Source organism: Oryctolagus cuniculus, chromosome 12 (assembly GCF_051225735.1).
Source record: "Oryctolagus cuniculus isolate XC-2025 breed Fujian yellow rabbit chromosome 12, ASM5122573v1, whole genome shotgun sequence".
NCBI classification, from domain to species: domain Eukaryota; kingdom Metazoa; phylum Chordata; class Mammalia; order Lagomorpha; family Leporidae; genus Oryctolagus; species Oryctolagus cuniculus.
Window position 1 is genome coordinate 100,863,079 of NC_142878.1, and position 24,753 is coordinate 100,887,831.

General features: G+C 53.5%; 1 protein-coding gene and 1 long non-coding RNA gene across 6 annotated transcripts in view; one reads left to right on the forward strand and one right to left on the reverse strand.

Annotated features, from left to right (window-relative positions):
* Positions 1 to 7,071: 7,071 nt before the first annotated feature.
* LOC103352496 (uncharacterized) lies at positions 7,072 to 24,021 on the reverse strand. 2 transcript variants are annotated; one of them, XR_016218361.1, is made up of 4 exons: positions 23,688 to 24,020; positions 23,400 to 23,537; positions 19,033 to 19,099; positions 7,072 to 7,694 (listed from the first exon to the last, which is right to left on the reverse strand). It is a non-coding gene; the product is annotated as an uncharacterized LOC103352496 (long non-coding RNA). The 2 variants fall into 2 exon arrangements; XR_519940.4 differs by lacking the exons at positions 7,072 to 7,694; positions 19,033 to 19,099 and adding an exon at positions 21,235 to 22,402 and having other exon boundaries at positions 23,688 to 24,021.
* The window catches only part of ALPK3 (alpha kinase 3), a 49,189-nt gene continuing 33,297 nt past the window's right edge, over positions 8,862 to 24,753 (forward strand). Inside the window, exons 1-3 of one of the 4 annotated variants that reach the window (XM_051834231.3) lie at positions 8,862 to 9,097; positions 14,356 to 14,394; positions 18,045 to 18,166. In XM_051834231.3, the coding sequence (XP_051690191.2) occupies positions 8,955 to 9,097; positions 14,356 to 14,394; positions 18,045 to 18,166 (304 nt within the window). In that variant the 5' untranslated portion in view covers positions 8,862 to 8,954. The remainder of the gene's footprint in view (positions 9,098 to 14,355; positions 14,395 to 18,044; positions 18,167 to 24,753) is intronic. The other 3 variants (XM_051834232.3, XM_089310756.1, XM_051834233.3) reach the window with 3 other exon arrangements.

Consider the following 24,753-nt stretch of genomic DNA (forward strand, 5'->3'; position numbering starts at 1 on the left):
CTATCGCAGCTGTGGCTACAGAGTTCTCGCAGGGTCTGACCTGGTCCAGATGGGCCCTTCTGGGGTCTTCTTCATCCCCCATCTTTTCTGGGGGTCCAGGTTCACTCTCTCCACTGACAGATGCCTCGGCAGCGTTAGGAGCTGGCCACAGGAAGCCCTGGGCCCCTGGAGGGAAGACAGTGGGGATGAAGAGCCAGGGACTTTTTCTTATTGGAAAATGACTGAACGTCATCAGAGGAGACTAAAGCACACATTGACGACCTCCACCCAGCGTGTTGCTGCGGTTCTCATTTCTGCACGTCGCTTTCCAGTCCCCGTGCAGCATCTTCAGAATTCACCATACGGCCACGGCAGGGTCAGTGGCTGCCACTGACATCTCTGCACGGCCACATGCAGGCGTCGTCACACTCATTCTCTTAGCCTCCCAACAGCCCTCTACAAGATAGGAACCTTATTCCTTTGGAGACAGTGAAGTTGGGGTCAGCGTGGTTGAGTGACCTAACCTAAGGCCACAGAACTGCTGTTTACACTCAGGTGTAACCACCACGGTAACCTCTCTGATTTTGTGCCCTGTTTGGTCCAACTTAACATTATGTAATGGGCATATGCCATGTTGCTACATAGCCTTTAAGTCATCATTTTCAATAACCGTGGGGCAGGCATTTGGCACAGCAGTTTATCGGAGTGCCTGGGATTTCAGCTTCCTACTCATGTGCGCCCTGGGAGGCAGCAGGTGATGGCTCGAGTGCTTGGGTCCCTGCCACGCACAAGGGAGACACAGATGGAGTTCCTGGTCCCCCGCCTTGTGTTGTGGGGGGGTGCATTCGGGGAGTGTACCAGCATATGGGAGACTCTGTCTCTCTGACTCAAACATTTTTGAGAGACTGTAATCACTTTCATCCGCCAGATTGACCTAATTAATTATTTCCTGCTTAAAACGTATAAATCCCTCAGTTCATCAGTGCAATGCAGAATTATTTCCTCGGGAATTTACCCCTCTTTTTTCTTGGGTGGACTCCCCGGCAGTGTGCTCCAGTGGAGAAAGCTAACCCCCGGAGATGGAAGCCCTCCGTTCCAGTCTGTAACAAAGCATCCTGGTCGCTCTTGGCCTTGGTGCTGTCAGCTGGGGGGTGTGCTTTGTTTTTTGGGGGAATCCTGAACCTGGCTAAATTTGATCTTCTCATTGCTGGGTATGTTCATGTCAAAATAGTGGAGACCTACCCAGGGCAAGAACTCTTCCTGTATTTCCTCTTTTGCTTAACTGCTTTATTTCCTTTCAGCCTAGACATACACGAACATGGGAAGGAGCCCTCCCACTCAGCCTTGTGTTTTAACTTCCATTGTACTTACAAATATAATTTACAGATATAAATGTATTTCTACATTCGCAGAGAGAGTGAGTTCTGGCTTTCTTAGGAGTACCTATTCTGACTTTGGTCAGGCAGGCCTTATCAAGTTTTGAACTATCTGCCTACATGATAATTCCCAGCCATCTTCACATCCTTCTGTCACCCAGGCATTTTTTCATAAAGGACCTAGGTCCCAGTGAATTCTTAACCCATTATGTCCCATCGTCCATATAGAGGACACCTATGAAAACGTAAATGGAGCAATAAAGATACCACTTACGGTCACTTTGCATCTGTGTCAATTTCGTTGCACTATTTGCAGAGTTGAAGAGTTGGGACTTAGTGGGTAAAGTGAGTTCATTAAAACTCATATTTTACCGTTTGCAGTTTTAAATTGTTTTTTGTGTATGACAACTAAAAATCAAAAACCCACAAAGATATAATTGATTCTTTGAAAAACAGAGCACAAAAGGATGTGATACGGGCACGTAAGTTGATGCCACAGTGAGTGCTCAAGTGACAGTCTGGCACCTGCTTCCTGGGCAGACATGGGGTTGTGTAGACCATGACTCACATAATCCCATAGCCTCTGCCTCTATTCTCCATGAAAATGGGGACAGCTGGTATGCTTTTGGTGTTTGAAGAGTGAGTAGGTGGCTCTTCAATATGGCATTCTTTTAAATGGGAAGCCCCGCACTGTCTCCAGGCTTTCCTTTTCAACTGTAGCTTAGTCCACACAATTCCTGTTTAGCCTTGGGGTTTTCTAGGCCACAGACTGATTTGAGTGCAATCCCTCCCTCTGCCCCTGCCCCCCCCACACACACACCAAGATCCACTGTGCACAGAAGGCTGCAGGCTTGGGGCATCTGGGGGGGTGGTGGTGGTGGGAGGGGCTGCCTCTGGAGAAGCTCTTTGCCTTCTTCCCCAGACTGGTCTTGGCTATGATTTGAAAATGAGGAAAAGAAGACGATGGGGAGGGGAGAGAAGAGGAGGAAGTGATGGCAGGGAAAGGGAGAGTGACCCAATGGAGGGCTTGGAACCTGAGACCAACATAACTGACTCAGGACGGTGACAGGGGTGGCGCTAGTGAGCTCAGGAGGGGAGGCAGTGGCACAGTTCGTCAGCCCATGGGTGAGCAGTAATGGCGGCAGCTATCTCATTTTTTTAAAAAAATAATGAGAAAATAGAGATGTTGAAGAAAGAGAAGGCTGAGACACAGAGTTCCTGAGAAAAAGTCTGGAGAGGGAGGGAAGAGACTGGCTCACCTGCAGGAAGACCACGAGAGTCCTGGACAGCTAGGGCCTTTCCCAGACAAATGCTGCTATGGGATTTGTGTCCTGGGATTTGCTGCCGCCTGACCACAGAGTCACCCTCTCATCTAAGGATGGTGTCTGCATGTCTGGTGGTCAGGTGTAGACTCAGACACCTGAGGCAGCTCAACCTTTGGGCTCCAAATTCCCCTTCCAGTCCAACCAGACTCAGGAGTGGCTTCCGGTTACCAGGAACCCCTTAGTTGGAGTCTGCTTAACTCAGGCACAGCGGCAGCCCTATCTCCAGTCCCTGGATGGGAGGTGCCAGAGCGACAGGGCCCAGAGTCTCCACCCTCCTGGACGGGAGAGCAGACACGCCGCCAGGGGGCTGCAGTGCCACCGGCAGGGGCAGCTTGCAGCACAAGACAGGGTTTCTATTTTTGGGTTTTGTTGGGTTCAGAGCTAAGACCTTACTAGAATGAGTAGAATCAAGAGGAAAACAAAGGAAGCTGGAGACAGTGGACAGGTATGGAGTTAATTTGTCATGCCGGTGACAACCCACACTGAGATGGGCCAAGGTCTGCAGAGCTCTGAGGACTGGTTGTGGGAGCTGATGAGTCCCCTCTGTCCGACCCCTGCCCCAGGTCTCTGCCACTGCTTGTGGGAAAGGCCACCTCAGTGTGAGTCCACACGGATGCTGAGAAAAGCAAAACCGGATCAGGCAGGTCTGCTGGCCACAAGGAGGGTCAGAGCTAGACTCCACTCTGCCCTAGAAAGCTCACTCGCGGAGCCCGGCTGTCACCGGCCCAGCAGCTCCAGGGCCTCTAGAGAGGCTCATCCTGCACAGAATGAGGCTCTCGGGGTCGTGTCACACAAAGGGCTACTCGGGGACTGTGACGTGTCATCAAGAAAAGAGACGCCTCAGGATCTCTCTCCGCACCTGTGGAGGCTGCTGCATGGAAAAGGAGTTCAGACTCATGGGATTTGACTCAGGACAGGAGGCAAACCCAGGTGAAAGGGGCTTCCTGGAGGAGGAGGCTGGCATCCCTGTACAGGCTGGGCCCCAGCAGGGCCTGCCACGGCAGGGTGGAGAAACAGGTGGACAGGATACTTAGTGACGGCCGGGTTCCCATTCTGCCTGTGTTTTTTTTTTTTTTTTTTTTTTTTTTTTTGACAGGCAGAGTGGACAGTGAGAGAGAGACAGAGAGAAAGGTCTTCCTTTGCCGTTGGTTTACCCTCCAATGGCCGCCGCGGCCGGCGCACTGCGGCCGGCGCACCGCGCTGATCCGATGGCAGGAGCCAGGAGCCAGGTGCTTTTCCTGGTCTCCCATGGGGTGCAGGGCCCAAGCACCTGGGCCATCCTCCACTGCACTCCCGGGCCACAGCAGAAAGCTGGCCTGGAAGAGGGGCAACCGGGACAGAATCCGGCGCCCCAACCGGGACTAGAACCCGGTATGCCGGCGCCGCTAGGCGGAGGATTAGCCTAGTGAGCCGCGGCGCCGGCCTTCCATTCTGCCTGTTTTTCATAGTTACAGCCATATGTACTTCTCACCTTGCCCTGCTCCAGGTCAGGGGACCAACTCTGGCCTCCCGTACCCCACATGAACCCCCAGGAAGCGGCATCTGGCTGTGCTTGTTGGTGGGCTGGCTTGGGCCCTGGGCTTCAGCTCTAGCTGTCGAGCTGTGGTCAGGAGGCCAGAGTCCGCACTTTATAACCCAAAGCTGGTAACCCGTTACTGCTCGACCATTTGCCCTGTCCCCCTTGGGTTCCTCTGAGGAGTCTGGTAGCGAAGGGGAGGGTAAACGTCTCAGGGAAGAGCAAACACCTGATCCTCCTTGGGCTGTGGGGAAGAAGGCCGGCAGGCGAGGTCAGAGCGGTCGGAGCAGGGCTGCCCAGAAAGCCCTGAGTTTGGGAGTCCCAGAAAAGAATGGTGATTCATTTTGAAGCAGAAGTTAGAACAGAGATTATATGGACAGCCTGTCTTTCAGAGGTGATGTTCTTGCCTGATGGTCTCACTTTTACCAGTTTTTTTTTTTATTATATTTTAATTATTTGAAAGTCAGAGAGACAGAGACAGTGCCCATCATTGCTTCATTCCCCAAATGCCCACAGTAGCCAGTGCTGAACTGGGGCCAAGGCCAGGAGCCAGGGGCTCAATCCATGTCTCCCACTTGGGTAGCAGGGACTCAATTACTTTTGCCATCACTGCTGCTTGCCAGGATGTACGTTAGCAGGAAACAGCTGGAGCTGGGACTGAAACCCAGGCACTCCAGTACACGACATGGGCGCTTTAACTCTCAGGCCAAACACCCACCCCTACTTTTCCCTGTATAATGAAGGAACAGTTGACCATGGCAAGTGAAGAGGCAATGGAGGTAGAGGCTGGGATCCAGTTTGGAGCAGTTGCCATAGTGGAAGGAAGGGGTCAGCTTGGGAGAATGTAAAAGGATTGCCGAGTTGCCTGGACTGGACTCAGGTGAGAAACCAGAAATGTTGGCTCTCCCTGGAGCAAGAAGCAGCCACAGCCAGACTGCAGCTTGGGAACCAGCAAGGCAAACCAAGTACAAGGTCAAGGGGCAAGTGAAATGAGATCCCCGGGGGAAAGTGAAGTTGATGTTATTGTCCATTCCACACTGTGCCTGTGTGCATGCGGAGATGGGGGAGTGGAGGATAGACAAGAGAAACCAGGGAGGAACGAGAGAGAGAGAGAGAGAGAGAGAGAGAGAGAAGGGGGAAGGCAGGCATTTGGCTTTGCCATTAAGATGCCTGCACCGAACATCGGAGTGCCTGATGCTCCTGACTCCACCTTCCTGCTAATGTGCATGCTGGGAGGCGGCAGTAATGGCTCAAGTAGTTGGGTTCCTGCCACTGATGAGGGAGACTGGGATTGGGTTCCCAGCCTAGGGCTGTTGCAGTCATTTGGGGGAGTGAATCAACAGATGGGAGTTTACTCTCTGTGTCTGTCTCTGTGTACCTCAAAGCAAAAGACATACTCTAAAGTTTGGGGGGAAATGTGGAGGGGAAGGAGTGTAGAGGTTGGGGTGGAGAAGAGCCTGAAGTTTGGGGGTCGCCCTAAAGTCGAGGGCAGGCTTGGGAGGTGGAAGGATAGCAAGGTGGAGGAATTCATGGTGACATGGTTCGAGTGGTGGACATTTGATTGGGCTGCTTAAGGGGAGTCTTGGGGAGGATGAGGTCAACAGCCCTGCTGTCAGAATGCCGGCTGAGTCATCAGGATGACCTGGGGCACAGCGACACTCGATGTGGGTCGGCCATTCCATTGTTTTTAATAAATTCAGGTGGCAGATGGCAAGAAGCGTGGATGATGCCCCGATAGCTGATAGATGCTGGGGTTAAAGGTTGAAAATGTACACTATGAAGGAGGATGGGTTTTCCCCTTTGAATTTTGTTTGCATTGGAAGAGCAAGAGCCGAGTCAGAAGGGGGAGAGGTGGGACCTAGTCAGTCATGTTCAGTGACAGCAGGCTGGGTGGCTGGGCTGCGGTGTGCCCCAGCACCAAGCAGCTTCCCCTGTTGCGCTGAGTCCCTACACAGCAGCCCAACATTTTCCTACCGCAAGGACTCTGTTTACTCTGGGGTCCTGGGAAGTTCAAAACAACCAGAAGATGGGATCCTGGCACCAATAACAAATTCCTACAGTGCTTCATCGGTCCTTGTATTTCACAGCAAACACTGGTGCCTTGTGCAGCGTTCTTTCCCAGTGCAGAACCACAGCATGTGTTCCCCTGGGTGCTTTCAGCGCCCTGCACAAACCCCCCAGCAGAGGATTTATGGCGACGCTGTTTCCAGCTTGCCTTCAGACTTGGGAGGTTCCTTAGGCAAAGATTATGACTCAGTCACTCTGTGCCCTCAGCACCTGGCATAACGCCTGGCATGGAGTGGTTAGTAGTCACTGAATAAACACTTGTGGAATGAACGGCTGTGAGCTTTAGGAACATAAATGGCATGCCACACTCCCCTTCACAAAGGAGGAGGCTAAAGTTCAGGGTGGTATCCACTTGCCCCTGAACTTTAGCCTCCTCTCCCAACATTTATTTATTAATTAATTAATTTATTTATTTATTTATTTGAAAGGCAGAGCAAGAGAGAGAGAGAGAGAGAGAGAGAGAGAGAGAGAGAGAGAGATCTTCCATTTATTGGTTTACTACCCAAATGGCTACTATAGTTGGGGCTGGGCCAGGATCCTGGAACTCTCTCTGGGTCTCCCACGCGGGTGGCAAGGATCCAAGTACTTGGGCCACCTTCCACTGCTTTCCCAGGCACATTTTCAGGGAGCTGGGTAGCTGGGACGTGAACTGGTGCTCCAACATAAGATTCCACTGTCTCAGGCAGGGGCTTAACCCACTGTGTCACAGTCATTGACCATGTAATTTTCAAAATTCTCCTTGAGCTTTAGTTCTTCCTAATAAAACTGTCCGAACCAGATCCTCAGGTAGAATGAACGAACCACTCTGTACTTTACTTTTATGCTCCTCTGTACATAGTTTTATTAGTGTATGCTTCCGCCTACATTGTATTTTGCCTCTATGTTTGTCTCCCAGTTATACGATAAGTATCACGCAGGCACAGATCATGGAATTCTGGCCTCTAGCTCATACACCCTAGCCTGCCATATGGGTGTTCACATGAATTAAACAAAGGAACCAACACTTCGGTGAGTTTGCAAATCTCTGAAGAATATTTGCGCTGTAGATGACTGAAGAAATGTTTAAACTGATGCACCTCCAGAGAGCCAAGAACAAAGAGAAATGGAGTTGTGTGATCAGGAGATGGACTGGTGCTCACTGGAGGACCTCACTCAAGACTCAGGACTCTTGGAAACCTAAGCTCAAGGGGCGTAGGCAGAACTTCCCTGGCACACAGATTCCAGGGCAAGTGGGAGCGGCCAGCTTGCGGGAAGGCTGCACTACAACTCAAATACCCAAGAGGAGCTACTGAGGAAGGAAGCAGGTTGACTTCAGCTCACAGTTTCGGAGGTTCACAGTCCAAGATCTAGCAGCCCCAATGGTCCCAGTGTCTGATGAGGGCGAGGCTCGTAATGGCAGAGCGTGTGTGGAGGAGGGACCCCATGGTGAGCCTGGAAGTCGAGACACAGGGAGAGAGACGATTATCTTCTGTCCTTAAAAAGCCACCATTCTTTGATTTTTAGAGGCTCCTCTCTAACAACTTAATCCTAATCCAGTCATTTTCCAAGGCCACACCTTCAGACACTATTATTGGATTAAGTGCCACCCTTAATCCTTTAACATAATTCTGAAGATCAAGTCTCCAACACATGGCCGTTTGGGGGACACCTACACTTACGCAAGCTATAACACCAGCTCTCAGGAACGTGTGCAGCAAGGCACCAACCATCAGGACTCTGGGCCCCTCCTCCCTGTAGACCAACCACCTCCACCCAGCAAGAGCCGTGGCTACTGAGAGCTTGAGCTCACTACAAGGGGACTGGTTTTCATTCTCAATTCCAGACGTAAAACGTTGGTGAAGAATGTGAATTGGCACAGCTTGGGGCTGAGTCAGGTGCCAGTCAACGCCTGCCACAGTGGAATCTGCAGGAACCTGGGAGTTGCCACTGGAGCCACCCAGTGGAGTGCGGGAAGCCATTTCGAGGAGCAGGGATGTGGGTGGTTGCTCCCACTCTCCAACAGTTCAGCCTGCGGCTCCAGGGGCTATCCACATGTGTTCATGTGCAGGCAATGCATAGCATCTTGCTGTGGGAAACTGTGGAATGATTTAAATTATATTTTTTCCGGGTGTCAGGGCTAAGCCCATGACCTCCCTCTGGCACTGGAACATGAAGACTGGAGGGGCTGAGCCCCAGCCCCCCCCCAAGGCCACAAACTGAGGTGGCTGGGGCTATGTAAGTGCTGGACCCCCAAGCACTGGGGCCAGGAGGAGGCCGGTCCTCCGGAGGCAGCCTCATCTCCACTGGGTCGGCCCAAGCTCCCAAGCTGCTTCTAGAAGCTTCCTCTTCTGCAAAGCCTGAGGGAGCGGGAAGCCGGGGTCCCAGGAACTCCACGGAGGGGCACATCTGCAGCTCGTCCCAAGAGCCCCCACTCCGGGAGACTCCAGCCGCCTCTGGCTGCGCCTGAGGGAAACAGGGACCCGGGCCAGGGCCGGCAGCGAGGCCCCGCGGCCCGGCGCCCCCACCCCCGGCGTCCTGGAGCTGCGTCGGCCGGCCGCGCGGGGGAGGGACAGCAGCAGGTGACGGCGGGGCCGCGGGGCTATAAATAGGGGCGCGCGTCAGCCGCGGGCGACAGCGGCGGCCGGCGGGCAGAGGCCTAGAGGCCTGGCCGGAGGGGAGGCCTGAGGGACGGCAGGCGGAAAGGCGGGCGCCATGGGGTCGCGGAGGCTCCCCAGCCGTGGCTGGGGTTCCGGGGGACGGTCGGGGGCTGGGGGCGATGGCGAGGACGATGGGCCCGTGTGGACCCCCAGCCCCGCCAGCCGCAGCTACCTGCTCAGCGTGCGGCCCGAGACCAGGTGAGTGGCGCTGCGGGGGCCGGGCGGGCCGGGTGGCCGCGTGGGGCCTCCGGGAGGCTTGGTCAGCCCCTGGCGGCCGCGCCCTCGAACACTGAGCCTGAAGGCCCAAGGCCCGGGCCTTGAGCTCCCTCTGTCCTCTTGCGGCTCGTGGGCCCCAGGCCCCAGGCCACAGGGAGTCAAGACAGGATTGAGGCCCTCTCCTTTGGGACTGATTTCCCAGGGCGGAAGGCCTTCCTTATCTCTCCCGTGCCTGGGCCCTGGCTGCCTGGCCTCGGATTCCACAGGCAGCGATAAGCAGGGCCGAGTGGCAGACATTCCTTCCGGACTGACAGGAGGGCACTGTGGGGGCTGCTCTGCTGAGGTGGGAGAGATAAGAAGTGGAGGTGGGGAGAGAAGGCCTTGGGGGGGGGGGTCCAGCATCTTCGTGGGGGCTGGTGAGATGGGGGATGCCTTGAGGCATGGGTTGGCCCTACTGGGGATGTGGCGATTGAGGGTGTGGAACTCTGGGGGTACCCCCTTTGCCCTGCCCAGTTACGGGGAGGGGCGGTGAGGAGCCCTTCAGGGGGCTTCCAAGAGCTAAGGAGGGGAGGTTGAGTTGTTTTAGGAGCGAGGTTGGCGTAGACAGTTAAGACAGGTGGACACTGAGAAGCTGGGGGCCCTCAGATAGGACATGGCAGGTGCATTGCCATGGAGGCACACTTCCTGTCGCTCAGCTCCCTCACCCCGGAGCCTCCTTCCTAAAGGGAAATGTGAGGGTTTGGCTGTTGGGATAGGGGTTCCTGGTGCCCTGAATCTGGGTGGTTGTCAATCCTGCAGACAACAGCCACTCCTCTCAGACACTGTCCACAGACCTCCTGTTTTCTGTTCATAAAAGAACACAAAAACAGGCGCCAAGGACATTCAGGAAAAGTCCTGGGCACTTCCTCGGGATTGGCTGAGCCCTGTTGACCTTGGAGTTGGAAAAGTTCAACTGTAACCGGAACCGGTTTCTGCATAAAACTTGTCAAATGGTGTCACATGTCTAGGGCAGGGCCCAGAACTGGTCTTAGTGACTGAGTCAGATTCAGTAGGTTTCCTGGCTGCCAGGAAAGAATGCCCCCTTCTCCTGAGTACTGGCTCTACGGAAAACCCAGAAGGAAATGGGAACGTTTATTCCAGTGCTTCGCAAAGCTGGCTTCCTGTCGGAGCCCCACTCAACACAGCACCTTGTCTGGGATTGGCCTCCTGGGTCTGGGCTTTATCAATACAAGGAGACAAGTGGATGGGCAGGAAGTAGGATCCTTACTGGAGACAGCAGACTGGAGAGAGGACAAGGATGGAGAACCAGAGAACCAGGCAGAACAGAGGGCCTGGGCTTTGAGGAGAAGGCTGGAGAGTGAACAGGTGCTGCTGTGGTATGGTGCCCATGTTTTACTGCACACCTGATGACCATGTGCCAGCCTGAGAGCTGGGGGCTGTCTGCTTAAGTCCCCTTGGACCTACATGGGAGTGCTCAGAAAACGTATCTAAGAATTTGGGGGGAGTAGATTGGACTGTTGGGAGAGAGGGTTTTCCAGCCGTGGACCAGGTTCTGTTCTGTCCTTGCAGTTTTTCACTGCTCCTGCCAGTAGGTCACAGGTTTTGAGGGATAAAGGAGCCAGATTTTTCTGGAAAAGGCTTTGGTCAAAGAGGGGCGAATGTGAGTGGGGCTGCATTGGAAAGTAGAAGAGGGGTGGTTTGCAGTTCTCTAGCAAAGCCATGCATTCTGCTGTCCCTCAGAACAGCCTGGCTGCCCTGGGGATGCAGGGAGGGCCCAGGCCAGGAGGAAGAAAGAAGGAGGACCCGTTTGGGGCCTGCCGTGTCTGGCTCCAGCTCTGCCCAGCCCTGAGTGAGACCCTCAGTCTCGTGTCCGGCGTTTTCTGAGTCTACCTGTCTGTGCGTCTCTGGAACCCCGGAGGCATTGTCACAGCCATCAGGAGGCTGGGCTGCTCCTGGGAGCGGCTGGCTGGCTGGACTGGTGGCCGGGACCCCAGGAGCCTTGGTTTAGGATCCCGAACTGCTCTTCTCCACATACATCAGCACTCCCTGGCCCATAGCCAAAGGGTTTCCAGTCCAAGGCCAGCTGAAGGATATTTCCAGGGCCCACCGGGGTCTGAGGCCCAGCACACAGGTAGCCCATCCAGCCTTTCGGCCCAGCCTCCTCGGCCACCCAGCCCCAGGGCCTGCACCCCTGCAGGAAGGTAATGTGGGGATGCTAGAGGAGGTTAAGGTTGTGCAGTCGGTTGGAAGCAGTGGTGACTAATTGGCTTTTGCAGGACACTGAGAAGTTCGGGAAATCCCTGGCTCCCTTGTTTCTTGGTTCTTGGACTTAGAGACACAGCATATCCTGTGACGTTTCTCCAGACAGCTTTGAAACGACCTCTGCTGTTCTGCCTAGCTCAGGTTTTTAGAGAAACTGAGGAGTCAAGCCAGCCAGGACTTTGCAAGGGCCTTTTATGTCTCAGGGCAGATGAGAGCCAGGAAGGATGGGTGGCCCTGGCTTCCACAGCCAGTCCTGGCTCCCCTCTAATCCCTGGGCCCACTTTACTCTTAAAGGAGTAACCTTTTCCTTCCAGGCCCCTGGGTTCCCATTTCACATGGAGATCTCTTTAAAGCTTTTCTGCCCCAACATTTGAGACTTCTGCTCCTGTCTTGCTTGGAAGCCGTAGATGGGGAGGCTCCCCTGTGTCACTGAGAGCCCTGGCCTGGTCTTGGCCTAGTCAGCAGGACGCTGGTGGGACTTCTGCCTCCTATAGTCCCCCATAGGCCCAGGCTGTAAGGGTGAGGCCCAGAGGGAGCAGGACAGTGAGGCCAGGGACCAGAGCCTCACAGACAGCCCCCGAGAGAGCCGGGGAGAGATCACAGTCCAGCTCAGTCCCTGCCCCTGGCATTGTCCCTTCTGAGTTAGAAAGCTAACTGCCCCCTGTCCTCCCCAAACCCAAAGGAGAGATCTCCACTCTGAGGAGAGGGACAAAGGAAGTGAACCTGCAGGAAGGGATGCCTTGGGACCATGGAGGCTCTGCCCACGCAGCCTCCAGAGGCTTTCTAAAGCTCGGAGCTCACTGTTCCTTTCCGACTTTTCTGGGGCGGCAGCTCCCTTGGCGGTTGAGGGTAGGGTGCAGGCCAGAACCCTTCTTGTTTGAAAACGCATCCCCCTGTCTTCCCTGCCTCTCCTCTCTTCCTTCCACACCACAGTGGTTGAATACCCATTGTATGCCCAGCATTGTGCGGAGAACCACAGAGCTACAAAACTGGCCAGCTTTGAAGGCTGAGAACACAGGACTTCGTTAAGAGCAGAAGTGAAGGCCATGGCCGCACCCATGCCCGCTGAATACTGGGAAGAAGAGAGCCGTGGTGATGGTGAGGGTGTGAGCAGATCAGCAAGGGTCTGAAAAGCTCAGCCAAGGAGCTGCGGCACAATGTAGCGTCCAGTGGCGGTACTGCAGCGTTTTGTTCAGACGAGTGGTGCTGATGTGAGAGGTTAAGGAGAAGCGGGTAGAAGTGGTCATGAAATATGGAGTTGGGAGTCTAAGTCAGAACACAGGAGTAGAGGGAAGGGGAGAAAGAAGGGCCCAGAACTGTCTTACTGGATCTGGGGGAATGGGGCAGGGGGGTCCAATATGGTGGTTTGTTTTCTGTTTTAAGATTGATTTATTTAGTTGAAAGGCAGAGTTACAGAGAGAAGGAGAGACAGACAGATCCTCCATCTGTTCACTCCCTAAATGGCCACAAAGGCCAGGGCTGGGACAGGGGAAAGCCAGGAGCCAGGAGCTTCATCCAGTCTCCCACATGGGTGGCAGGGGCCCAAGCACTTGGGCCATCTTATGCTGCTTTCCCAGGCACATTAGCAGGGAGCTGGCTCAAAAGTGGAGCAAGAGCGGTGCTGTAGGGTAGCGGGTAAAGCCGCCACCTGCAGTGCCGGCATCCCATATGGGTGCTGGTTTGTGTCCTGGCTGCTCCACTTCTGACCCAGCCCTCTGCTATGGCCTGGGAAAGCAGTAGAGAATGGCCTAGATCGTTGGGCCCCCGCACCTGCATGAGAGGCCCGGAGGAGGCTTCTGGCTCCTGGCTTCAGATCTGTTCAGCTCCGGCCAGTGGATGGAAGACTGCTCTCTTTCTCTCTCTCTGCCTCTGCCTCTCTGTAACTCTACCTTTCAAATAAAATAAATAAATCTAAAAAACAAACAAAAAAATAGTGGAGCAGTGAGACTTAAACCAGCATCCATATGGGAGGCTCGCGTCACAGGCGGCAGCTTTAATCGGCTGTGCCACAGTGCCAGCCCCGACATGGCAGGTTTTGAGCTCAGGAGTTTGGAGAATGCCAGTGGAACCCACAGACCAAGAGCCCTGGAGGAAAGCCAGGTTTTGGGGAAGACACTGAGTTTGGTTTTGTGATTACAGAGATGGGATCTTCGGAGAGCTTCAGACGTGCGGGTGAAGCAGGGAGCTTTTTCACTGCAGGGAGTGAGTGTGATGGGCGGGCCCAGAGGACCCCAGGGAGCCGGGCGAGGGCTGCAGATGTTTGTGTTGGGAAAGGCGGAGGGGAGTAGCAGTTGACTCACACCGAGTGGGCCCAGCTGTGCTCAGGGCAGCCCTGTGTGGGTCCCCACCCGGTCTGTTCCCAGCTGCCCCAGGTGGGAGGGGTGATCCAGCCTCCGGGCAGGGGGTGGGCCTGGCGCTGGACTGACTGAGGAGCTGGACGCCTGGCTCCTGCTGAATTAACTGCTTTGTTTCTCTCCTCTTCCCTCTCCGGGCTGGTTTGCCTTGCGACTCTTTAACTGTACTTTAACATATTAATGGTGGGTGTTGTATAAGCCACCTGTCTCCTTCCCGGCCTGTCAGGGGGGTTTCCAGGAACTGGACTCTTCTCTCCCAGAAGGCCTGGAGAGCTTCGGGGCTGGGCAAGGTGCCAGGGAGCGCTAAGCTCCCGTCCTGGGGGCAGTGACCCGAGTGCTGGGACACACCTTTCTCAGAGCACAGCCCCGGGGGGCCCCCCTCCTGCCTAACCACGTTCTTGGACTCTGCTGCCTTTAACGAGCTCTTGGTTTCAGATGCGTTGGTGTCCGGTGGTGAGGCCGCTTGCTAACTGGAGCAGGCCAACTAAGACAGCTGGGCCCTTTTAATAGAAAGGCCTGCGGGCCCCAGATGGTGGCCGATTAATACTTTGCGACTGTTGTTGATTTCGCCTCCTCCTCCCCTTGCTTTTGGGCCTAATGATTCCATTTGCTGTTTTTGCTTAGCTTATCCAGCAACCGGCTGCCTCACCCAAGCTCTGGAAGGTAAATGCACATTGCATTCCACTCCTTGGATTGCTCTTTTCTTGGGTCTGGGCACTCAGGGGCCACTGGGGGGCTGCTTGTGCACTAATGAGGCTGCATGGGGAGAGGGGTGGGTGGAGGAGTGGGGAGGTGAGGAGGTCTCACGTGAGCATGGCCCTCACAGGGACCAGGACTGAAGTTTGCATGGGTCATTTGAAAGGAGCACAGGGACTCAAGAATAGAAATGTGGGCAGTGGTCCCTAGGGGCCTGCGATAACATCTCTTTGCCCCTGGAGAGATGCCCTGGGACTAGCACAGGGAGCTGCCAGTCACGTGACCCGTCCTCTTCCTGGATTTCATGGTTTCCGTAGCCCCATATGGAGGTTTGACACCTTTCTTTGTCTCCCCTGACTTTGGCTGCTGCCTTTTCATTTCATTCTGCAGTCCCTTAAGTTCTCCTTTTACCTCCTTGTTCTCTGAATTGCCTTCCTCCAGCTGCCCTGTGCCCCCAAAGACAGTGTACCGTGTGAGAACGTGTTCCTGCATGAGCGTATTTTATGACGTGCTGCAGAGCCAGGGCGAGGCCTGAGCGAGCCCATGGTCGAGATTTGCTGCCTGAATGATGGCCCTTTTGCCTCCTGAGCAGGGGACCACTGTCCTGGCTGAACTGACTTTTATGATCAGGGTGGGAGCACATCCTTGCTACTCCCCACCACTTGGACCTCATCCTAGACTCTGGTGGATTTGGGGAGATTGGCTGCAGTTCCTGTTCCCAAAGATGACTGAGTGGCAGGTATCTGAAGAGCTGCTCTTATCTATGGCCATGCTGAGCACCGCCAGGCACGTGACCTGGATGGGGGTGAACATTGAGGAGCCTGTTCTGAGTGGCTCACGGGTGAGAGAAGGAGAAGCCATCACAGCTCATTCAAAGTAGAGGGTAGTGTGTTCAGTCAAAGCAAGGCAAGGCCAACGTCAGGTTCCTCTGAACGTTGTGAAGCCCAGGGATTCCGGGGTTCCTTACGGACCCCTGGTTGGTCTGTGCTGTCCTCCTGAAGTCATGGAGCTGGAAGGGCTTGGTGGCATCAGGGTTGGACGAGACCGTCTCCAGATGTGGAGGTGGACTGCCAGGCTTTCTTTTTAAAAAGGATTTATTCATTTATTTGAAAGAATTACTGAGAAGAGGAACATCTGCTGGTCCCCTTCTCAGATGGCTGTGACAGCCAGAGCTGGGCCAGGCTGAAACCAGGAGCCAGGAGCCACATCTGGGTCTCCCACGTGGGTGGCAGGGACCCAGGTAATTGGGCCATCCTCTGCTTTTCCCAGACGATGCACGGGAGCAGTCAGAAGTGGAGCAGCAGAGACTGTGGGGTGCTGGCATTGCAGGTGGCGGCTTTACACCACAATGACAGCCCCGACTTCCTGGCTTCCCACGGGACTGGGTGCCGCCCCCTCAGTCCCATCCCAAGTCTGAGTAGTTTGGCAGAAAGCTCTAGGGGCCAGAAAGTTCATGGCAATGAAAAGCTGTGTGACATTCATTGGAGGAAGACAGCGTCCACAGGGACTCTCCCTGCCCCAAAATGTAGCCCACACCCACTTCCCTGGAGGGAGGGCTGTTGTGTCGCCACACCTTACAGCAGTCACTTAGGGTTTTCCCATGTCGACATGTTGAATACAATGTAGCTTGGGGACTAATGTGGAAAGTTTGAGGAGTTAAGTGCTCTTGTCTAAAAGGGTAGCAGATTCCATCACTGCCCGCATTGAGCGCTTGCCTTTGCAAGTTTGCTTGAGTCATAGCTTCCTTGTCTCATGCCTGTGGATCTGAAGTGGTTTTCCTAGGTTGGCACAAGCACCTTCCCGCCCATAAGCCTATGCAGAAGCCTGGGTCCAGGCTCAGTTCATGGACAAGGTAGTGTTCCCATTACGTAGGAGGACTGTGGCTGTTGGTGTGAATTACTGAATTGTAGAACTAGAATTGCATTTGGCCTGACAGTTTCTAGGAACTGTTGAGTGAGATTTGGTAATTCCCAAAGTCAGACATTGCTTAGTGTGGGAACAGCAAGAACCGTTTTCAAATGTTCCATTTCCTGAGCGTTGAGGGAGCTGGTGGCCGAAGTCCCAGGGACCTTCTGAGTGGCTCACGAGGGACAGGACAAGCAGCTCACACAGCAGGTCGTGAATGAGAGAGCCCTGCAGGGAGGGGAAGGGGATAGTGTCTGGGAGCGTGAGAGCTGGGACCCTCTTTCTGAGTAGTCTTCTTGTGGAGGGCTCGCTCCTATGAACCGCAGCCACCCAGGCATCTGCCTTCCTGCGGAGAAACCACAGGTGGCCCTGTTGGGCCAAAGGTCTCAGTTGATTCCAGACATTCTCCTGGGGTGCAGCCTTTCTCCTCAAATTCAAGTCCAGAGTGATAGTTACAAAACCAAACAAACCTCCACTGACCATGGAGCTCCTCCCCCAGGCATGGAAGGTTACAGATCTGTCTGCCTGTGCACCACACTCACCCTGCCCTGGAGGAGAGGCTGCCCACAAACACCACCCTGGGTGACCACCCCACCTTTGGATGATTGTCTACCCCCCCCTCCTGTTCCCTTCCACCCCACATCCCTGCTGCTCACAGAGGGTATGTGCGTGCCTAGGGCAGGGGAGGAGGGCGGGCACGGCTTGTGCACCGCACAGCCTGGCTGCGTGGTTGTGCTTCACGCCTGGGAACGATGCACCGATGCACCGTGTCTGTCGGCCCGGGGGAGGGCTTGGGGCAGTGGTCGGCTTCCTGTGCCCAGGAGGGAGAGGACGGTGAGTTTGTGCTGGACTCAGTAAGCCACGATAGCCCTGAGTCCTGGGAGATGGACTGCCCCAAGAGAACTGAAGGTTATGGCTGTGCGGGGGTGGATCTGTTTGTGGTTTGGCAGTCCTGCTGGTTGGCCTGAGCTGCCAGCGCTGTGTGCACTTCAGCATGTGGTCTCCAGGGATGGCTCAGGGCAGCCGTGGCTGGTTTTGCACTGTGGCTCCCGAGCTCTGTTTGGGATCAGAATTCATTTGGGTCTCTTTTCTGATAATCCTAGGAATGAGAGCCCACTTTTGGAACTGGGCCTCTGGCATCGCCAGCTCGTTCTTGGTCCACTGTGGGTCTGAGCTCACACACAGGAGCTTTCCTTCTGATCCCAAGCTTCTGGGCTCCTGGGCCCTATGAGTTCCCCCTCTTTGGGGCCTCACGGCTCTGAAAAGGTTGGCTGGCTCTTCCCTCTCTGGCATGAATGGAAGCTCTCTCTGCTGGGGGCTCCATTCTGAGCTTGACCTTTGTTGTCTCTCCCACCATGTACCTGCTTCCCTGGAGGGGAAAAGGAGAAGCCAGCCCCCACCTGCCCCCACCCCATACCCGAAGGGGTACCTGATTTGGTAGTTGGGCATGCTCAAGAGGCTGGCCCCAGGGCCAAGAGACCTCTGTTGTAATGGGACTGGATCAGAATTATATCTGACCCCTAGTAGCGTCCCTGCCCACAGTCTGGCCAAGAGGCCCGGCCTCCCTTGAAGAAAGGCTTGCCCAGGTGCTGGAGCCGCGGCCCCAGGACGGCTCCTGGGCAGACACGGTAAGATTTAGCTGCCTGGGACAAGGCCAGGCTGCTCTGTCCTGCAAGGGAGGGCTGCTCTGAATAGCTCTTTGCCTCTCCTAGGAGCACCTTCTGCTCCATCATTGCTCAGCTAACAGAGGAGACCCAGCCCCTATTCGAGACCACGCTCAAGTCCAAGGCTGTGTCCGAGGACAGCGACGTCAGGTTCACCTGCATTGTCACAGGTAATGCGGCTGTCTGTGTGTTCCACAGCAGGGTCCCAGGGGGCTATGGGGACAAGCATGGTGGGGAGGTGGGCTGTGTGCGCAGCACTGTGCCGGTTGATGTTTGCTTTCTTAGCTTCCTCTCTAGCTTAAGCTCCCTGTGTGGGCTGGTGTCCATGCCTCCTCCCGTTCTGGAGCCACGATAAACCTGCACTTCTCCTCCCTGCTCTTCATACATCCACGAGGGATGAATCTTCATTCTAAGACAAGAAGTTCTCTAGTTGAAACAGATCTTTGCTGCAATCTCTCCAAATATCCCCATTTTCCAGTTGGGTAGTTTGAGGTTTGGGAGTCTCAGGCCTGAGAGTCAGGGACATGTAATGACTCCGACTCAGGCTCTGGAACGGACGGCCTGGCTTGGAGTCCTGCAGTTCCATGGTGTTGAGCAGGCTACGTAGCCCCTCAGCCACTCATCTGTAGAATGGGATCATAATGGCATGAGCTTCCTAGGGCTGATGCAAGACTGAGTGAGTTAATCCTTGCGAAACATTTGGGAGAGTACGTAGCATACAGTAAGAACTGTGTGAGGGTTGGAAACGAAGGCTTCTTGGCTTTTGCTGAGCTCCTTGTGGGGACTGAAGCAATAACTGCCCCACAGAGCCCTCCCACCCCCACTATGCAGCAGTTCCAGGGTCCCAGGTCCAGAACCCACTGTTGTGGAAAAGCAGGGGCAGTGATGGTCTCCAGCTCTGACATGTCCTGACCCCGGGGAACTCGTCCACCACAGGCAGCTGCTCTGGGGCCGAGTTCTCAGGGGTGGCTCTCACTCTCACCCAAGGCCCTGTGAGCTCCAGGCTGAGGACGCTGCGCCTGCCTGTGTCCCTTACCTTAGAACAGCAGCGTGATGTATTTCGCAATTTTCCGTTTCCATTGTTGTTGCAACCTCACAGAACCCTGTGAAATAAGTGCTATTATTAGTCGAATTTACAGAGGAGAGAGCTGGGAGGGGATAGAGACTTGCCAGCGTCCACCAGGCTGGGCGCAGGACATGGGCTTTCGCTGTCTGTAGGGTCTGCACCCTGGTCTCCTCTGTGACAGTTTCTGAGAGCAAACTGGTTCTTTCACTGTGCCATGTTTTTTGTTTTATTTACTTACATTTACTTTCCATTCATTTACTTCCTGGAAAGGCAGAGGGACGGAGAGAGAAGGGGAGGGACAGAGAGACAGAGAAAGAGAGAGGGAGGTCTTCCATCTGCTGGGTCTGATGGGAAGCTCCATCCAGGTCTCCCACGTGGTGGCAGGAGCCCAGGACTTGGGCCATTTTCTGCTTTTCTGTAGGGACATCAGCAGGAAGGGGAGCAGCCAGGACACGGACCCGCATTCAGATACAGGGTGCCAGTGTTTCGGCATCACAATGCTGCCTTGGCACCATGCTTCTCATATGCTGTTTTCTCTATTTAGGAAGTTCTTAATCCTTAATTTTAAAGGAAATTTAAATTTTATTTGATCAAATTAGTAAGTGCACACAGTTTAATAAGATTCAAGTTCTACTAAAAGACACATCAAAACACAGTATCCTACTTATTTGTCTTTGCAGAAGCAACTGGTCCTTGCTTTAGCTGTTTCTTCCGACAGGTAAACATTGCCACAGTGCTGAGTAATACAGGAATACTTGTAACTTTTAAGCCTATAATATTTTATTATTGTTACATATTTATTTGAAAAGAAGAAGGGAGAGATATCTTCACTCAACTAGTTTGTTCCCTAAGTGCCTTCAACAGCCAGGACTGGGCCAGACCCGAGTCCAGATCTGGGGATTCATTCTTGGGTCCCCCATGAGGGTGGCAAGGACCCAGCTACTTGAACTGTCACTGCTGGCCTCTCGCGATGCACAGTAACAGGAAACTGGAATCAGAGGTGGAGACAGAACTTGAACCCAGGCACCTGATATGGGATGCAGGTGTCCCAAACTGTGTGTGTGTGTGTGTGTGTGTGTGTGTTTTAAGGAATTTATTAAATAGATTCTCAGGGTCACTGCAAATGCACAAAAATTACCACAACACAATTCTCGTGTTAGTGTGATGTTAAAGAGAAGAGATTCGATGTAGTCCACAGATACAGTTTTAAGAATAAAGTGGTATTACCTTGCCTCCCTCTGCACGCAGCCTTGTAACCACTGTGCCAGGTGCCTGCCCCAAATCTTCAGTCCCGGGTGCTCTTGGTTGTCTTCCTGTTCGTGTGGCTGAGGTGTTAGTGCTTCACCATCATTTTCTCTGTTTCCCGACACTTATCTTTTCCATGTAGCTGTGTCATAATTTTTGCTTAAATCAGCATTTACTGTTTGCCTTCTTATTTCTCCATATTACTGCTTATATAACTGAATATGTGATTATATTTCTTTTTTCTGTTTTCCCTAAGGTTAGTACTTTCCTTACTGCTTCTTTCTTTATTTTGGGGAATCTATTGCCTGTGTTTCTTACACCTTCTAATAGCCCCTTGACATAATGCTCCCCGAGGTCAGGGCCATCCCATTACCTCCTTTGAGACCTCCCCCTTGGACATGTGCATTTTCTTTTGTCTGAACTGGTGGCCTTTCAGGGCTGAGACACAGCTGTCTTTGCCTTTTTCCTGGGTTTGCCTCGACTTTCTGGATCTATGTCTTCCTTTCTTGGTTTATTCCCTGGCTTTGTTGAAGTCCTGCCCCAGGAGCTTTGCAAGGTCCTGAAGATGGCACAGCAGCAGAGGGTGTTGTGCCGGCAGGTTCTGGAGCTGTCTTCCTTTGGGCCCTCTGCTCCGGTGTGACTCAGCTGTTTGTGCCATGCACTGTTGTCACCCTGGAGTCTCCCTTTGCCCTGCCCTATAGTTGTCCCTTCACCTCTCTCTGGTGATGATTTCCTGCTTTTGTATTCCACAGTTTTCCCTTTGTTGACTTGCATTCCTGTTTTGCTGGTTTCTAGAAAGACTACACATGAAGTAAATGTTGGATGACTTGTGTCTGAAAATGCCTTTTTTTTTTTTTTTTATAAAACTTTTGATGGAGAGTTTGGCTGGGTATAGAATTCTAAGTTGAAAATAATTTCCATTCAGAATTTTATTTTTTTAATTAATTAATTTATTTGAAAGGCAGAGTTACAGAGAGAAAGGGAGAAGCAGAGAGAGAGGGAGAAGGAGAGGGAGAGGAAGAGAGAGAGTGCTTCCATCCACTGGTTCATTCCCCAAATAGCGGCAATGGCCAGGGCTGGGCCAGACCAAAGCCACGAGCCAGGTCCTTCTTCCAGGTCTCCCATGTGGGTGCAGGGGCCCAAGCGCTTCAGCCACCTTCTGCTGCTTTCCCAGGTGCATTATCAGGGAACGGGATCAGAAGTGGAGCAGCCAGGACTTGACTGGTGCTCACACGGGATGCCGATGTCGCAGGCAGTGCTTTACCTGCTAAGCCACAATGCCGGCTCCTCCATTCAGAATTTTAAAAGACATTGCTCTACCACCTTCTTCTTGCTTCCCATGCTGCTGTCGGGAGCCGTAACACACTTGTATCCTCATTCTTTGCACGTGACTGGCCTTTCTCCCTGGAAGCTTGTGAGTGTCCTAATGTTTCATAGCGTGTGTTTTGATGTGGGTCTCCCCGTCCCAGGGCACGCTCTGATGCCTTCAGTTGGAAACTGAGAGCGGCTGGTCCTGGGAAACTCGATACTCTGCTCTGACATTGACTTCTTCCTCCTGTTTGCTCTGCTCTTGCTGGATTTCTGTTCTGGGCTTGTTCCCTTGTTTTCTCGTCCTTTCGTCTATTTGTCTTTTTGCTCTACACTCTGGGAGACTTCCTCAGTTTTGTCTTTCAGCTCTTCCATTGAGGTTTAATTTCCCAGGAGCTGCTTCTGTCCCTCTCTCCTAGTCTTTGCTCTTCTCATGAGTGCAGCTTCTTCCCTTCGCTCTCAGAGACTGTTAGTGGTAGTTTTATTCTAAAAGTTTCCTCCTCCACGCGTCGTTCTGTGTTTCTTCCAACTTGCTGTCTTTCTGTTTTGTTTGGTCTTTAATTAGCATGACAGGCTTCCCTCAGCTGTGTTAGAATCTGGCCGGCAGGTAGTGATCGTGAGTGAGGCACCACAAAGCTGACGAGACGTTCTGAGCAGGTAGGAGAGCCTGGAGATGGGGGTCTCCCTGTGGGTGGCCTGGTCACCGCTGTTGGGACTGCCGAGTAGGTCTCTGTAGTTCTTTTCCTCTCCGGCTGGCTGGATCCCCGGGGAAAAGTTTCCTGGAAGTCTTGCAGATAAGAGGGCCAGGTGGGCTCTCAGCATAAAGCACTTATTTTTGTACAGATGGCTGTTATCTTGTTTTTCATAGAATAGCCATGCCCCCATCTATGCTGCTTCCCCTCAAGGCAAACTTACACCTGCAGAGACCAAACCTCACTGGCTGTGGAGGGGCGAGCCGTTTCCCGTGGTAGGAGGTGGGTGAAGGAGCCCAGAGAGCCACTGCTTCTCAAGCACCTCTGAACCTCCCCGCCCCCCCCCCCCCCCGTTTCCACGGTTCTAGAGGTGCTGCTTGCCAGGTCCTCTGCTGTTTGGGGATTTCTTTGGTATAAAAGGAAAAGTTCCGGGGTGGACATTTAGCCTCGCAGTAGAAACACCCACATCCCACACTGGAGTGCCTGGGTTTGATAGCCAAGCTCTGGCTTCTGACTCCAGCTTCCTGCTGCCATGCACTGTGGAAGGTAATGGTGATGGCTTAAGTAGCTGGGTCCTGCACCCACAGGGCAGGTCCAGATTGAGTTCCTAGCCCCTGTCTTTGGCCCCAGACCAGTCCCGGCCACTGTGGGAAGCGGACCAGTGGATAGGAGCTCTTTATCTTTCCTCTCTTTCTCTGTGTCTCTGCCTCTCATATAAATATATTTTTAAAGATTTATTTATTTATTTGAAAGGCAGAGTTACAGAGAAAGAGAGACAGACAGAGAGCGAGCTCTTCCATCTGCTACTTCAGTCCCCATATGGCCACAACAGCCAGAGCTGGGCTGATCTGAAGCCAGGAGCCAGGAGCTTCTTCAGGGTCTCCCACGTAGGTACAGGGGCCCAAGCACTTGGACCATCATCCACTGCCTTCTCAGGTGGATCAGCAGGGAACTGGATTGGAAGTGGAGCAGCCAGGACTCCAGCCAGCATCCACGTGGGACACCAGCATCGCAGGCAGCAGCCTTACCCACTGTGTCACAATGCGGGCCCCAGTAAACTTTGTTTTAAAGGGGGAGTTTTGTTCCTCTTACCGCCAGCTTGGAGTTCAGCTGCCTGGGCTTGACTGAGTTGGTTTCCGCTTTTCCACGTGCTTCCCAACTTTGAAATCCTGTTGCTCCTCTTGCTCTCCTTGCCTTTCTCTTCAACCTTGTGGTTTTACACACAGAGCACTTCAAAAAGTTCATGAAAAATGGAATTAAAAGGTAAATTCATTTTGTTGCAAAAAAAGTGTTGAAATCTATGTACAAGGATCATGGAAAATGTGTGTTATGAAAACACTGTGCATGGATTTCAAAATTTTTGCACCAAAGTAAACTTACCTTTTAATTCCATTTTTCCACAGACTTTTTGAAGTCCCCTCCTATTTCGATGAAGGAACCTCTCCCATGTGATTTGAGTGGGTGTTGGGAGGATGGGAGAGAAGATGGCATGACCATTCTCCTTTTGCACCTAGAAGCTGGCTCCTTCTTAGCCTGGAAAATTCCTTGTCATTTCTCAAAGTGTCCCCTCTCTGGGAGGTCACCCCCGCTCTTCCAGGACAGCTCTGGCTCCAGTCTCCCGGCACAGTGTCTGTCCGTGTGCGTCTCTGTCCAGTAAGATCATGAGATCTGTGAGGAAAGGGCACACCCCCAGAGGCCGTGCCTCCCTGGGCTGGAGCAGACAGAACGCTCAGTCCATATTTACAGGATGACCACAGTGAACCCTGGCTGTGCTCATGACGAAATCGCTGGCTTTTCCTCTTTGCACAACACCTTTGGTGCCCGGGAAACAGCAGCTGCCGAGGGACGTGGGCCCACTCAAGAAGTACAGATGTCAGAGATGGCTCATGGGCGGCTCCCTTCTCTCCTTCCACTCTGTCCTTTGTAGCTGTGGGCTCTGAGTGCAGTGTGGAGACCCCACACGAGTCTGGCCTGTAGAATCTTGGAGCCTTTTCCTGAACATTCCTCATGTCATCAATGCAGTAGAAACAGGTTTTTCCCTTTTTCGTGCCTAACTCAAAAGAGCAAACTTCCATGCTCATCTCATGCAGCCAGCCAGAGCCGTGGTCTCCTGCTCAGGACCCCTCACTGGGCTGCCAGCAGAGGCCGTGAGGTGCGCAGGGCTCCGGCTAGCTCTGATGGTCATGCTGAAGTTCACTGCTGTACCTGTACCTCCCCACATCCATCCAAAATCTCAGGTTACCTGCATTTTCTGTAGCGAACTAGGGAAGAAGGCTCTGATCACTTAGTACACCATCCACAAGCTTTTCCAGTCAGACCAGGGAGCGGGTGATAGTGAAGGTGCCCAGACCTAAGAGGTCGGGGCTGGAAACTGGATCTCCCGGCCTGGAGAGGCGGGCACTGGCGATGCCTGGCCTCTGGGGAGACTCCTGTGCTGGAGACAGTG